Source organism: Haliaeetus albicilla, chromosome 5 (assembly GCF_947461875.1).
Source record: "Haliaeetus albicilla chromosome 5, bHalAlb1.1, whole genome shotgun sequence".
Lineage (NCBI taxonomy): Eukaryota > Metazoa > Chordata > Aves > Accipitriformes > Accipitridae > Haliaeetus > Haliaeetus albicilla.
The window spans coordinates 10,261,849-10,277,660 of NC_091487.1; the positions used below are offsets into that span (position 1 = coordinate 10,261,849).

A 15,812-nucleotide genomic window follows, 5' to 3' on the forward strand; every position below is an offset into this window, starting at 1 on the left:
AACACATGAGATTTTGGATACTTGTCTCAGATTAATCCGATTAATTATGAAAATTCATCAGTGGTTTAAGTTGCTGGTGGAACAAATCCTGATCATACTACCCTACAGATGAAATGCAAAGACCATCTGGCACTCGACTCTTGCACAAGCAGCATCTTTCCCAAGCATGGGTGCTGTTATCACTTTCACCTTTCAAGGAGGTGCCTCGTTACAGCTCGTCCCTCCAGCACATTCCAGCCCCTCACAGGATCCCAAAGGCCCCCTAGTCCACAAGATTCTAATTACCTGTTCCAAGAAAATTTTGTTTCCAAAGGGGCAAAAGTGAGCTAAGAGAGCTCACATCCATCCTGCAGGACCCACTTCTTCCCAGAACCTGCTCCAGCCCCAAGATCTGTCCCCCACCTGTGTACTGAACACAGGAGCAGTATACCGCCCTTGTCCCCAGGAGCTTTTCTGCTACAGGAAAAAGGCAGCTAGAGGAGCAAGTCAACCTCAGTCAGGCTTTTTCTGTTGATGTGGAACTTTGGGAATGCATGGAAACCTGAAGGAAGAAAAGAGGATTTATAAAGAATAATAAGCCAGCTCCTCTGCCTTCTCAAATTTCCCCTTCTACTCTAAAGAGCCCTAACAGGTGCTTGGAAATTCCCCAAATTCCCTCTCTGACAAAAGCTAGCACAAAGCCAGAACGCCAGGGCACATCAAGGAGCACCTACAGAGAGCACGTCAGGTTGGCCAGAGTGCACAGACCTGGGGCCACCAGGGTGGGAGCCGCTCCGTTGCACTCACTGCATGGCGGCAGAAGGTCCCTCCTGCCCCACGACACAGAGCTCACGTGGCCCCACCTGCAATGCTCTGTTACAGAGCGTAACACATTTGCTCACTTCTGTGGGTTTTTTTTTCATTCCTTCCCTCTCCCAGCCTCCACGATAAACTGGAACTTAATTTTAAAGACTGCAAAAAGCACAGATGGAAAGCCAAGGAGTCAGTATCTTGCTATTTGGAGACAGTTTCAATATTTTAAGAGCAATTAATGTTTCCACTGAGACTTCATATTAATTTGCATTTTGAATAACATTATCAAGTGACACAGACACCTTCATTCTCAGCTACTGCTGAAAGTTCCCAGATCCTGAGCCAGAGTAAAATTTCCCTGACTTAAGAAGACCTACATGAATTTGCTGCCTTGCTCATGTCAGAAGCTTCTGTCCCTTCTAATTTGCCAGCACAACCAACCTGACACCTCTTGCCGCTCCAGCTCTAACACAACAATATTGTATAAAAAGGGGAGGGGCGGGGGGGAAGCACGATAGGAAGGCAACTAAACCAGATGGCTGTGACAGAAGTGGGCCAGGGAGCAGCTACACATGCAGTTGTGCCAGGGGGCTTCACTCTTCACCGGCTGGGATGCATTTTGGGTAGCAACCTCAACCTGGACCTGCAGCATCCAGAGCAGCATGTCTGTCTGTGGCCCAAGACACACATACCACCCTGAAGCCACCATTTGTCTGTTATATTTTAGTGTAAGATGGAAGCTCTTGCAAGAGCAGAGAGACTCGGGGCTTGCCCGAGTCAGCGGCAAAGCAAGGAACACCAATGAAAACTAACTGCTCAGTCATTTTAATGACATGAGACTTCCTCCAATTGATGGCAGCTCATTACCACCTCTCTCCACTCTGTGCCAGGCTGCCCAGATGGTGCCAATTCATTTAGACATATTTCTTGGCTCATCAATTCAGGCAGACAGCCCGAAAACCATCCTTTTAGATAACTGAATTGAGGTCAGCACAAGCATTCAGCCAGATAAATACTGAGCTATCGGGGACGGTGTAATACAGGGAAGACCACTGCCACACACATGTTCTGCTCCTAGATTTCAGTCTTTGTGGCAGTCACTCAAAAGAAAAAATGAAGGCTGTTTTAGTGCAGAACAAGGGAAATCTATTTGTTTAACGAGTCTGACAAGAACATAGCCTGTTAAATTAATACAGAACTATTGATTACCTGAAGGAGAGGCACCACAACAAGAGAAAATGAGACATAAGGATGTGTTTATGGAGAATTGAATCACACAGCACAACACAAGGGCAGGACCAAACATACAGTCCAGGTGATGAAAGGGAAAGGAGAAAGCCTGTGTTAATGCTACTTTCTATCAGCAAGTGGGTAGAAGAGCTTTCATGACAAGCACACAGCTCCCACTGCAGAGGGGTCTGATTTCCTTTGAAGGTGTTCCCTGTGGTCAGGACAGGACTGAGGGCTGCGCTTCACCCAGGTCCTCACAAAGCTTCAAACCGTCACAAGAGAGACACAGACAGCAACAGCAAATTTCTTTGCTGACAGAAGCACATGCAGCTTTGAAGCTGTCTAAAGTAAGTCATAACAAAAGCATGAGAAATCCAGCTTGCTTTAAGTCAACCTGGTTTTGATTCATTATTAATAACAATAATGTCCATCTTCAGAAGATGCAGAGTAGGCTTCTTATGGCAGAGGCCTTGGGGAAAAAAAAAAAGATGATCTAGCTGTAACATTTTAAAACTAATTCCTTACATCTCTGCTTTTTAACTTCTCTCCAAAATAGAGAATTCAGACCTAGCAGGAATAACCATAAAGCAATTCTCTGACTCTCTGCTACAGTATTTATTTCACATGTGTGCGGCAAACCTAAGCCCTGGTCTTTTGTACCTGCTGTGAACATACGCAAATCCCAGAGGCTTTCAAATCAGGCTGATAATCACAAATTTATTTGTATCAATTACATGCTCAAAACTTTAACATGCTGCAGGTACCACCACCCTAGCTCAGACGAAAAGCAGACACACCACCACCACTCCCCTAAATTAAAGGCTACAGTAGAGCTATGGGTCTAAATAGCTATTACCATGATCTCATGGGGAAAGCAGCCAAAGACTATGGAAACCACTTCACAACTGGGCCCAACTCCCACTGCCTCCGTCCACATTGCCTGCTGACCTCAGCCCCGGACACCAACAAGACTTTCAAGTTGGCCACTCTGTTGAGAAGACTCCCTAATGACACAGACGCTAACCTGGCGAGCAAGCCTATTTCACAGATCCCAGGAGAAGCTCAAGTCCTGCTCCTGCAGCTGGTGATGCCCAACTGCAGGCAGCCGCCACCCCTGGAAACTCAGTCCTGCAGCAGTTACTCAGAGGTTAGTCATCAGATTCAGCATTATCTAGTCCCATCAGCCTGTGAGGGCTTTAAAAAAAAGAAAAAATTAAAAAATTAAGATCAGCCTGAGGATTAACTACGTGTTGTGAACAGAAGACCACAAAGTAGCTTATCTCATCCAGTACTTCAACTCAGGTAGTAACAGATGGGGATTGTGAGTCTTAAAATCTGCACGGTTCAAGGCTGTACCTGGCCTCCTGATCACTTAAGGCTTTAAACTTGAGATCTGATGGCTATTTTTAGCATAAACTAGCTGACCTAGTGGGCACTGTTCTTATTCATATCCATATCCAATCCAAGCTCCTTGCCTCAGACATTTCACAGACTGATGATTTTCTGCTTACAGGCAACATACACCCAAAAGCTGCAAGTTCAACAGCACAGAGACTAAATGGCTGTTTCCCATTCACGCCACTGATCTCTTTATCCTCAGCCCCTCACCTCCTCCCATTTCTAAGCAGCTCTAATTGTTCACATTGTTTTGTTAAACCTCTTCCCTGAAAGCTTGCATTCCCTCTGCCTCTTTTCCAGCCGGGCCCTGGGAAGCAATCCTTCTAAAGGCTTTTGTCACCCCAGACCTTGCTTTAATTAGTCAATGCAAATTTCTAAATACCTACAGGCTTAGCAAAACAGTTCTTTCCCCAAAGCCTCTTTCTGCTGCCACTAAGCAAGCCCACTCCCCGTAAGAATCCTACATTCTTCTTTCCACTAATCATTTTAAATTGCTGCCACTCCTCTGAGCAACCAAGGAGAAACTGTGCATGTGTGCAGCTGAAGACAAGGTGAATTAGTCACATCGCAGATGAAAAAGGGACCCACTGATCATTCTGCTCACATGACAGAGATGCTTTTTGGAGAGCGAGGCACTGATTTAATGCTCAGGCTCCCTCTCTTGCTTCTACAGGCTTCAATCCAATCCAGCAAAATACTTCCAACAAAAAGACCTGAATTCCACCATCTTTCAGTGGGGTTAGCAGCACTCCACAGATTTTTTTGTATCTGTCCGTCAGTCCCACTGCACGTGGCATACTTCAGTACTGGCCCCCAATAAGTACTCACAACCCTTTTTGCCTTAGACCTATGGTCCGTTCCCACTAATGATGACAGAAGCATAATGCAGGTCTGCGAACCACATGCTAGAGAAATGGGTCACCTTGCTGAAGAGTCACTCAACGTCCTGACTTAGAAGGTGTTCCAAATATCAACCACTTACACTATGTAGGTTAAAACCAACCAGTGTGTATTTTGGAAGGTGGCAAGAATAAAAATGAGAATGTTCATGCAAGCAGGCAGCAGCAAATGCAAACTGGTTCCAGTTACTGGCAAACTGCCCCAATTACTGGCAATGCTTTTCAAGACTCCCATGTCCCTTGAAAGGCAACTGGAGAGCTCTCTCCCCACTAAGATCCACCTCTTCTCACCCTCTGTGGTGTCATGGTTAATCATCACCAACTTCATCCCTTTAACTGCACACTTGTGAGGCAAAGTCACAAATGCCACATCCATGGAGGAGGGCAACACACAGACACAGCTAAAGCAACACAAAGAAAGGTTTTGCGGTGCGGAAAATGGGAGTCGGGCACACGGGTGCATGTGCATATGCTTCCACACACAGCTGGAAGCAACAACAAGACCAGGGAGAAAAATTACGCTGTTTTAGTACGCTATGTCAGACAAAAAGGGATTTTCATAAAGACAATACATGGGAGATTAAGGTCAGCCAACCCACTCCAATCAGTTATCATGAAGCCTTAGTGGATTTACCCAAAGTTGTACACTTTTCTAGAAAGCTGCTGTATCTATCTCTAGGTCATGTCACCCAAGATGCTGTCTCACTCTTTTACTTGTCCATCCTCTTCCCTCCATTCACCTCCCTGCTTCCTCCTCCAACAGACCCAGTGGGCAGTCTCTCTGCTAACCCTAAAATTTTTCAATCGCTCTGCCATCCTGGTGCCACAAGGCCACCATTGGCAGTGAGCCATCACTGGGATGCTTCAAAACTATATTTGTTCCTCCCATGCATCATCAAGCTCTAGAAGGCCACCAACTGATATCTGAGCAGAACTGGGCAGAGACCTGCCAGAGCAGTACGTACAAAAGACAGGAATTTGGGTGAGATGGGTGAGACAAGACTGCCAGGGAGGTGTCTTGGCCCACCATGATGGGGAACAGGGAAGAAGCAAATTTGACAAAGGGTCTTTAAAGGAAGGCAGCAGTGGGTAAAGAAATGGAGGACAGAAGGAATTTTTCAAATGGAAAAGGTCTGCAGCTGGGGTACAGTGAGCTTGAAGCAAACATCTCCCAGTTTGGCAGTTTCAATCCCACATATTGGCACATTAGTAAATACAGCTATTTAAGACCATACGGGGCTTTTTGAAAGAAATGGCTTGTTGCTTCTTCACCCGCCTGCCAGCACCACGCCACAACAGCCATACATTTTCTACTCTGAGTCACCGTCTCTATTCAAACACCACCTCACGATTAGGAAATTAAAAATAGACCAGACAGGTGCCAAAGAACTTACCAAACCTGCTCAGCCCACAGGTTCTCCAGTGCACACATAGCAACAAGGCATGTGTGAGCCATATACCAGCTGATTTTTTCTGGAGGCTGAATCTCCAAAAACTGAGAGTCTGGAATACTCAAGAGGTTTAGAAAGATGACCCTTCTGGAACTGCTCCTAGATGCAACCCACAACACTGTACCTTCAGCATCATGACCCCATGCAGGACTCAAGCTGCACTTTGTTCTGAATCTTAATTAACTGGTTCCCGAGCAAGTACCTGTAATTGCTTTCCTCTCTCCTTTCTCCAGCTTTGCTTGCGGGGACTCAGTGTAGACACCATGCTCCATGGGCTGCTCCACCCTCTTCATTGCCGTGCTTTTGTAATTCATCTGAAGTTGGCTGGTGTACTTCTCATGCTGCAGAGACACAAGAAACAGTTGCAGGGTGCCGGCGCGATCCATGTGCTAGCCCATGGAAAAGATAAACCAGCCCTCCCCGCAAACACATCTTGCAAAGGCAAATACTGCAGGTAAGTTCTGCAACAAAAAGAAAGCACACCTGAGTAGAGGCTACAGAACAGCAGAAATGCCAGCTGAGAGGCTTTCAAATACCCGGTTTGGGATACAATGGAAGATATTAAGTAACAACTCTAGTCCATGAGAAGGTCACTGTGACTTACCTCTGCAAAATAGCTAATTAGGAATCCCTTTAAAGAAACTGAGAAGAATCAGAACTTAGGCCATTCTCCACTCAGAATTCAAATCATGAAATCCCCTTTGTTCTTAAAGCAACATTATAAATTCTTTCAGGGCACTCATCTGCATTATCTCAGTTTTTCAGCAAAGGCAATTAAAACATATTTTAATTATTTCTCTCCAAACCCTCTCTCCAGCTAGGAAAGTGATTCTGCCTTAAAACAGGCTCCATATTAACATAGTAAATGAGCTATTTAAAAGTGGGTTTATTACAAGTAAATTAATAAAAGAGTGTACTCATCCAGATTACCTTGAGTAAGCTCAATGCATCATTTGCCCAATTCTAGCTGTTACATTTCCGATCCTCTCCAAGTCCTAAACATGGAACCAGGGCTAAGACAACAGTATCTGCTAGCCAAGACGTGATGTTTGACAGTGATGGCCCAGTCCCTCAGCTGAACATGACAGCTTTCTTGCCTAGAGGGGGTTGCTTTTCCGCCTTAGATAAGAGGATGCTTGAATATTTCGTACCTGCTACTGAGCTCTTTGTTTAAAAAACACTTCACTCATAAGAGGACGGCTCAGTAAGTAAAAACTGGGAGCTTGAAGGCAAAAATGAGATGACATACAGGAATAAATTAAGCAAACTTCAGCCTGCTGGAGGAACTGTGAGGGAGCTGGCCTAAGTCACTATGCTCAGAAAAAGGCATCTGTGCTCCACTTCTGGGAGGGAACAAGTTCTGCTGTGCTTCACCCACAAGCTAATGTGCTGGCTGTTCTTTAATACATTACAGATTTACTAACCTTTTTTGTTGGCAGTCATGAAAACATAAATAACTTCATCTACATGTTAGCACAGGGACAAGAGAGATCAGAGCTGAGATAACTGGGAAATGTATCTCTCCTCAAAGGAAGGTTTTATTAAGTCCCAATCCAAGGAGAGTCTCACATTGTGGAACATTTCACTGCTGTCAAAAGTATTTTAATATTTCAGTTTACTTGACCATTACTAAAGCACTTAAATTTTTTTTAAAAAACGCATCTGCACCCAGACACCCTTACCTTTAATGCTTCTTCTGGGACTTTATGTTGAATTTGTTCCAGGACATACATGTTTGAATGTACAGAACTCATTAAGGAAACAGCAAAGGAATTGGATGGACAGAGAATTCTAGCATTTAGACACAGAAAGAAAACAAGATAATAAAACCAGAGAAGCTTAAAATACACAGGGTACTAGAAGTTGCCCGTGCTGTATCCCACCATGGTCTTTGTCATGCATGTTTTGCAAGACAGCGTGCAATCACATCTGCTGGCCAGACCCATGCCAACTGAAGGGCAGCAAAGGGGAGCAAGGTAGGAGAAGCTTGGGAGAGCACTAGCAGCTCTGTGCAGAGCCCAGGGGAGTAATCAGAGCCCTGACTCAACTCACACCCCGCTCCTCTTCAGTCAGCTGGCAGCTCCAGGCAGACCACTCTCTCCCCATGGTATCCTGCCCAAGATGGGGCAAATCTCACACACTCTGGACAGGGGAACAGTAGAGCTCAGCTCCCTGCAGAGATGTCTGGGATTCTGGTGCTCTCTTGCCCTGACAAGGCCTTTCAGCCACTGTAGTTTCCTAGATGAAAAGTAAATTAGGTCATGAGCTGCCGTGACCTCTTAGGAAGGGAGGCGTTCAACATGGTTGAGCCTAGGCAATAATCCTCAGCAATGCTGCGTTTAAAAAAAAAAAAAAAAAAAAAAAAAGCATCTGGCAGTGTCATCATGAACAACCCAATCAGCACAGCACAGAGCAAAAGGAAAGATGGAAAATATTAGACTAAAAATAAACCAAGCAATACTGGCATAGCAGGGAAACTCTGCAGTGTCTGTAAGTGAAACTGTAAATGGAAAAGAGACAAATGCTCTTATGCAACAGCACACAGCTGACTCGGAGACCTCAGGAGATACTGCCATCCACACCAAGCTGAACGCAGTATGCACAGAAAGTCCTGCTAAACAGAGTGGCACTGAAGCAGCAAAGGAGAGGAAGAGATTGTAACTGCCATAGCAACTACGCTGAAGTAAAAAGATGACTAAACCCTACCTTCTTTAAAGTTTCCTGTTGAGGGCAATAAATTCTACAATTCATAAATACAATCATTCATTTCACATGAGTATCCATGTAAGGGCTGCAGGACTAAACACTTCAACTCAGCTGCTTAGCACTCAGAATTGCTTTCTATAAAAAGTTTAAACCTGTAGCGCAGCCATTAAAACCTACCCACTCTCTAGGCACTGGCTTATGCCTTTGCTAGACTGGAGTTAACAGCAAATCTTTACGAGTTTCCCCACACATCTAGAGACCAGAAAACACATGACCAGCTACATCAAAAAAACATTTGCAAAGTTACAAAAAGCTAGAACTGAGGTTACCTATGGAACTCTAACAGACCTCATCACGTGTGCACAGAGATGCCACCTTTAATGACATGATCCCAGATGACAGTGCTCTTTTACTGGGCAGCACTCAGTAAGGGGCTACTCAGTATTTCCCCCCCCATGTATGCCTGAACCCTCATCAACTGCACCCTGTTCAAATACTGATCTTACAGCAAATAAGCTGTGTTTTGTTTCCTGCTGGGGGGAGTGTACTGCCACACCTTTCTTCTTTTTTTTTTTTATTTATTTTTTTAAGATTCAGCAACTACCTTCCTTTTAAAAAAAAAGAAATAACACTGTGAACCAAGGATTTGTTATTCCTAAAATGGCAAGAGACAGAGCAACAGTAAGACTAAAAGTATGATCTTACACAAGGCCTAAAAACCCTTTTTCCAGCAGATCCAGAATTGCACGCACATCAGTTTAAGCATCCCTGTTGCAACAGTGAGTGCTCCTGCACTGTCACTGCTTAGAGCCGAGGTACCCAGATCCCTGGAAGACCATGGAGGCTCAGCCTCTCCTTGCTGCTTCAGCTCTCTGGGCTCCAACAAGGTTTGGAGTATTTCAAGGGCTACAGCATGACCAAGCACAAACTCATTATCATGGAGACAACAAAAGGCACAAGAATGTGGCCTTGGGGTCAAGGTTGCACAAGAGTTTTCCAGCCAAACACTTCCTCCCCCACCGATAGTAAAACTTACTCTCTGCCTCTATTCTCAGAAATGTCTGGACTGTTTTAACTGAAATTTCCCCACAAAAGAAAAAAGAAACCTGGAGAAGACACTTCCTACTTCTAAATTCAGCCTGAGTGGGTAAAGTTTGGCAGATAGAAGCAACTGAGAAAAAGTTTAAAAAAGGATTAGATTACATGAAAAGGCAGCAATAGGAGACTTTATTTACCACTGTTGCTCTGCAGGCTCAGAAAGGCATTCCAACACCTATGCTTATAGCCAGTCATACAGTCGCATCAGTATAAAAAGGAAGGGGAACGAAGGCAAAGGTGTTTTAGCAGACACTAGCAGGATTTGTGATTCTGTAAACAAAGCAGTAACTGCAGCCTAGCCTCCCTCGACAGAGGTGAAATTTGCTATTGCTAAAGAGAGATTTACTCTTGCATTTTGTGGCAGAAGCAACTTGCACAGGCAAACTTCAATAGATACACAGTCAAAGGTCTGACCACAAGCCCCAAAGCTAAATGGTCAAGGCTGAAGACCTGCAAATTGTTTGAAAGCAAGCATTTGGGTGAAACGATGAACAAAACCACACAAGTTGGATGAAAAAAAAAAAAAGGAAGATGTTAGTTCACACAAAAGCATATGAAATATGTTTGCTCCCCGTCTGGTACCTGCTACAGTTGCCACCCAAATAAAAAGAAAAAATGCAACCCTTCCTTAGAAAGAGACTGAAGAGGCACCTCCACAGTCACTATTGCCAGTGCAGGGCCTGATTCAAAGTTCAATGAAGGTAGCAGGCAACATGATTAATATGCTCTGAATCAGGTCGATGGTGGAGAAACAAAAACTTATGAGCCATCCAAAGGCTCCAGGAGGCAAAACAAACACCCTTACTCATTAGTCACAATTAGCACTCTTAACTCGCCATGCAGCAAACAGCACAAAACCCAATCAAAGACCACGTCCCACTCCCACTTCAGACGAGAAGGATATCATAGCCAAAGCGAATGACATCATTCAGTTTTAGGGTGATGTACTTCTGGTCAGGAATCCTCACGTCATTGACGAATGTCTGCAGGAAAGAAGCACAGGAATGGTTTTTGACTGAGGGTATCAAGGTGATGCATCTCAGATGGACAGGGCTCCTGGAGGGCACCCACGCCCACCTGCCAACAGCACTGCACGCAGTCAGGGTGCACTAGCACAAAGTCAGACAGGTGAGGAGCTAAGCTCCCTAGAAAAATCAACACCAGCAAATAGCTCCCATGGGCAAGTTAGAGCACCCCAATTATGCTTCAAAGCAAAGTGCTCTGAAGAGACCTCTAGGGAGGTTCACCTTTCCACCAACTGCAAATGAAATTTTAGTCCCCAACTTGAACACATAAATGAGGTGCCTGAAGTTAGTAACTTCAGATGCTCTCGGTTCTCCTGCGCCCTTCACAAGCAGCAAGAGTAGCAAACGGTGCAACTCATTAATTACTGAGCTGGGAATCAGTTTTCCACTGGATGTCAAACAAGACTGGTGTCAGCCCCAAGGCCTGATAATTTAACAAGCAAAGCCTATCACAGAGGAAGGGGGAAATGAAAATGCACAGGAAAACACGTTTGCTGTGGCATCACCATGATGTCTGAGGCCACATTGCCCAAGACACCATATATCAGTACAACAGACCCCTCGTGCAAAAGATTCGCATACTCATTTTTCCTATGCTCCAGACAGTTAATTGAGGCCCAGAGAAACTAAGTTATCCTTGTAAAGGTGCAAGAAATGTACTTCATAGCTGTGAACATCTCGGATGTCTCAGATGCCTGCTTTCCAAGGGGACCCCCTAAGGAACAATTCTCGCAGAACTGAAGAACAAATGAAGCATTTATGGACATCTTTCATAAATAAACCCACGTACTTTTATTATAACCTGGGCCAAACAAAAATAGATCAGGAACTCAGCTGAAGAAGCACCAGCGTGCTGATGGGGATTAGGCACTTGGGTGCCCCTGGGGCAGTCACAGACACCAGGAGCTACCCTACCTCGCAAGGTGGGATTCACCCAGCCTCACAGACCAGGAACCTGCTGCTGGGTCTTTGTAGCCTCAATACAAATGCAGCTACGCTCTGATGAATCAAAATTATGCTAGAAAATGAATTTACATGCTTTCACCACTGAGGCACAGTCTTCTCCTGCCTTCTCGCCTCAGCCAAGCCAAACACACATGATAAGACCAAGTATTAACCACAGGTGAAAAATAAATGCTAGAGCAGGAAACTAGAACCTCAGCAGACAACAGCCCCCAGCCTCCTGGCAATTTATGGAGGAGCCAGGGAACAGGCCTGTAATTTCAGAATAAAAGCAGTGAAGTCAGGAAGGCATGGAATTCTTATTTGCATGAGATTTTTTAATATTTAAAAATCCCCCAACAGTCAGATCTGGAACAGGAATAATTATTTGCTGAATTTTCTGCAAAACAAAAGTCTGCAAGAAAACCCATTTTGATGTTGTTATCTATTCATCCATGGTTACTTCAAATAAAATAACCCAAGGAAACTGCTTGTTGCAGATAGAAACACTACCTTCAAAACCAAGAGATCCATAATAGAGACTGCAGAATCAGCTGAACATTATAATAAAAACAATACAAAACATTTTGACAATTAATATGAACCAGATTATCCAGCAAAGCCATATAATGCATTGTTGACAAGCCATGAAGTAAATTTAAAAAAAAAGCAAATTCTGAAAATTGAATTAAAATCAAGGTCCTCAAAAGTGATTTCTTTAGTTTCAGGGAGGAAAACAGATAAGGACCTCCGTTTCTTTCATGCAAAAGAAATTCAGTTTGGCTGCAATAGTCCTCTTCAACAAAGGTGCATTTGACCAACTGCAGAAGACGGGCACTGCTATAACTCCTTTTACTTCACTGCCCCTCTGAGCACAAGTCTATTATTAAAGTGTTGTAAATTCATATGCTTTAGCATGTAAGATAGATGAGAATTAGTGGTACAAGCTTTCCCTCTCTTGCAAGCAGAATTTTCAGCTGCTATTTTGCCACCATGAGTTTGCCACAGGTTTTCAACCAGGTATCTATCTAGAGCCCAGACCAGTTACTGGAAATATTCCCATTTCAGCAGGGCCCTGTGCTTCAGCTATTACGCTGAGAAGGATTAACACTCATTCTTGCTGTTTCCAGATGGTAGAAGAAGCAGAACAGTTGAGATCTGCTTTAGCCACTGTTTTTGTAAAAGTTTCTGGGTTTGTCTTGTGGTTGTGATGGTAGAGGGCTTCTGTTTCTAAGCCCAAAACAATGACTGCAGTAAAACCCCTACTGGGAAGACAATTACATGAATCTAGCTTAGACCTGCCCCAGCAGAGGAATAGCTCCGCTGGTATGAAGAAACAGTGAAAAAAGAGGCATGCTATGACATTAGGACAGTTTTAACTATGATGGTGTATTTAAAAATCACAGAATTCAGGTGGGCAGACAAAGCCCTTGGTGAGCTGCCTAACACCACTGTGTGAACCAGGACCAGAGTAAGGGTTAAGATTCAGGCAGGCTCAGCTCCCTGTTCTGAGCTCACATCCCTCGGTCTTCACACAAACCAGGCTCAAGGCAGGCAAAAGAGCAATTTTTATTGTAAAAAAAAAAACTGGTTTTAAATAGCTTCTCCCCAAAGAAATAAAATGTCTCATCATCCCATAAATCACACCATGCACTGACAAACGAATTGCCAAAAGGTCACTCTGCTCATGTTCAACAGCTGTTCCAGAATCTTCACCAGTTTAATGTTAACATCCCCAAAATGAGACTGATTTCCTCCTCTTTTGCAAGAGGGTCTATGATTTTGTGAGCCCTGAAGCATTCTGCAAGGCCACCAAAAGAAAGGGAAAAAGAAACAGAATATTCGCCAAAGCTTTGCTCTTCTAAGATGAGATGCTACATGACCTCCATCTCAGGCCTTGCAAGTAATTATGTATGTTCAGCTTAACTCATGCCAACAGTTGCAGTGACCCAAAAGGGTCTAACAGTAGAATTAAGTAACTGCACAAGCGCTTGCAGACTCAGCACGTCGCGTGTTCGCCTCCATCAGCCAGGAGGTTTGCTACTTACGCCATTTAAGCTCCCAAGATCCTTCACCCAGTGCTCATCTTTCTCCTTGTCATAGTTGATTACAGCATGCTGCTTATCGACACTGCGGGACTGGCAATGAAAGCACAATGAATGTGAGACCAGTCAGGCATAAGAGACACTGTTAATCAAAGCAATATTTAGACATCAAACTAACTTGATATGGGGTAGGGAGAGAGAGGGGAAAAGCAGGAAGGACTAAATATTATTTACTAGTATAAATAACCAAAGGATAAACAGTAAATGCTTCCATGGTTGTTTAAACAGTTCACTGAAGACAATACACTATTTGCATGGAGAGGAAAAAAAAAAAAGAAAAAAAATCACCAAAGGCTGTCAAGACAACACCATAATTTCAATAAATTATATCAATACACACTGAAAACAAAACCAGTCAAACTAAAAGCCTGGAGGCAGGATCTCAGCCAGTGCGAACTAGAAGAGTTCCGTTTTTCACCAGCTGAAGCCGGTGGCCTCATCACTAGGGACATTCCTATTTGGGATGATTTCTTCCTATTTTTCAAAAAGCAAAAAATCATTTTCTTAAGTTACAAACCGAACTTATTCACAACAGTGTATACTGTTCCCAGGATTACGTCCCGGAGTTGATTTAAATTATAGGAGGTTTTCAAAGTTGGAGGGAGGTTAATAAACTTGGGATGAGAAAGAAAGCAACTCTAGGAAAATTCACATTTAAAGCTAGGTTTGAGAACACTCAACCGGACAGTGATTTGGTGCCACTAGCTTTGCCACAATGCACAGGTACTAAATGCACCTTATCTTCAAAGCAGAGTATGACACTTCAGCAGAAATAGTGTCAGACTTCGGAGGAAGAAGTGTTAGAACAAAATCTCTGAATAATTTTGAAACATGGCATAAGTGTAACAGCTATAAAGACACCAGACTGTCTGTATTTAGGCCTACTGCAACTCGTAACTTGAATTGTTGCTGCAGTTGACCTCAACCGGTGGCTGGAACGGGTCACTCCGTCAGCAGGCGCACGCAACACTGAGACCTCCCTGGTATCTCAGGCCAGGGGAGGGTAGGGCATGCTACCAGAGCAGGGAGTCGAGCCAAGCTTTAAATCAGCTAATCCTCCTCTTCCTGGGCATCAACCAACAAGTTCTTAGTGAAAAGTCCTTCCCTTTTCCCAAGTATAAACGCAATGGTTTCCACAGCACCACTCTCGGCAAGCCACTATCTACCTCCTTGCAAGCATGCAGAGGCAAGGATTGTTTCAGGGGAATTCCTTGGTGAAAACACAGAGGCTTTTCCCAGACAAACTGCTACCATTGGCAGGAATTTCTTCTGCCCCTGCCAACGTCGAGCGCATTGGTAATATCCCAACAGCTGATAAATGGCACCTCCTCCCCCTGCAGAGCATATGTCAGTCCAGGAGACCTGTCCTCCAGAATAACCCTGAAGTACCAATATGAAGCAAGCACATACTTGGCCAGAAGACTGCCCTTCCACCTTCCAACGTCCCTCACACCATTCACAACATGCCAACACAAGCAGAGGAAATGAGGAGAGGGCCAGGTGACTCCGGGCCTCCAGCTGCCTCACTAATACAGTTATCCATACACTGCTGAATTTACAAGGTGTCAGTTCACACGAGTCCCAGCTGAAAAACGAGGCAGCACTCGATGCTTTGCTGTCCAAGTGGTGCTGTTCAGACAGCAATGGCTCCCTAAGGAAACAGGCAACAACTGGTGGGACAGGCAGAGACAACATGGTCAGGGACACCCCACTCCTATATCCTGCTATGCCGAGCCCTGAACGTGGGAAGCGATGCACAGCAATGCCCTCGCAGCAGGGGCACACACAAACCTCTCGCCCCCATGCAATCCCCACGCTTGGTGTCTGACACCGACCTCAAGGTAGGGCAGGTCTTAAGTGTTTGCAGTGGAAAGCTGCTGCTTCTCTCTGTTACTATTCATATTAGATGCAGCCCCTCAGTCCAGTTTGCAATTGCCCAAGTGGCTGTGGCACGTATGTGCAGCATAGGGTAAGGACATTGGGTCCAGGTAGGGATGGTTGAGGAATGATGTCCAGGGTCCGCACCTCAGCACACAGCCCTGAGGGCAGGAATGTCTCCAGCTGCATGTCACAGACACTCATTTAAAGATTAACAGAATTTAAAGGCAGAACAACCCCTCTAGCCCCCTTCTAAGGGCAGAAAGGCTTCCACGCCAAAAAGCTAAT

At 44.6% G+C, this 15,812-nt stretch overlaps 1 protein-coding gene across 10 annotated transcripts in view; it reads right to left on the reverse strand.

The window, feature by feature from the left end:
• The window catches only part of CEP170B (centrosomal protein 170B), a 60,971-nt gene that overhangs the window by 33,883 nt on the left and 11,276 nt on the right, over nucleotides 1-15,812 (reverse strand). For all 10 annotated transcript variants that reach the window (XM_069783303.1, XM_069783302.1, XM_069783301.1 and 7 more), the window contains exons 3-6: nucleotides 13,590-13,679; nucleotides 10,477-10,557; nucleotides 7,453-7,509; nucleotides 5,973-6,111 (exon numbers count right to left, since the gene is read on the reverse strand). In XM_069783303.1, coding sequence (XP_069639404.1) covers nucleotides 5,973-6,111; nucleotides 7,453-7,509; nucleotides 10,477-10,557; nucleotides 13,590-13,679 — 367 coding nt within the window. The remainder of the gene's footprint in view (nucleotides 1-5,972; nucleotides 6,112-7,452; nucleotides 7,510-10,476; nucleotides 10,558-13,589; nucleotides 13,680-15,812) is intronic.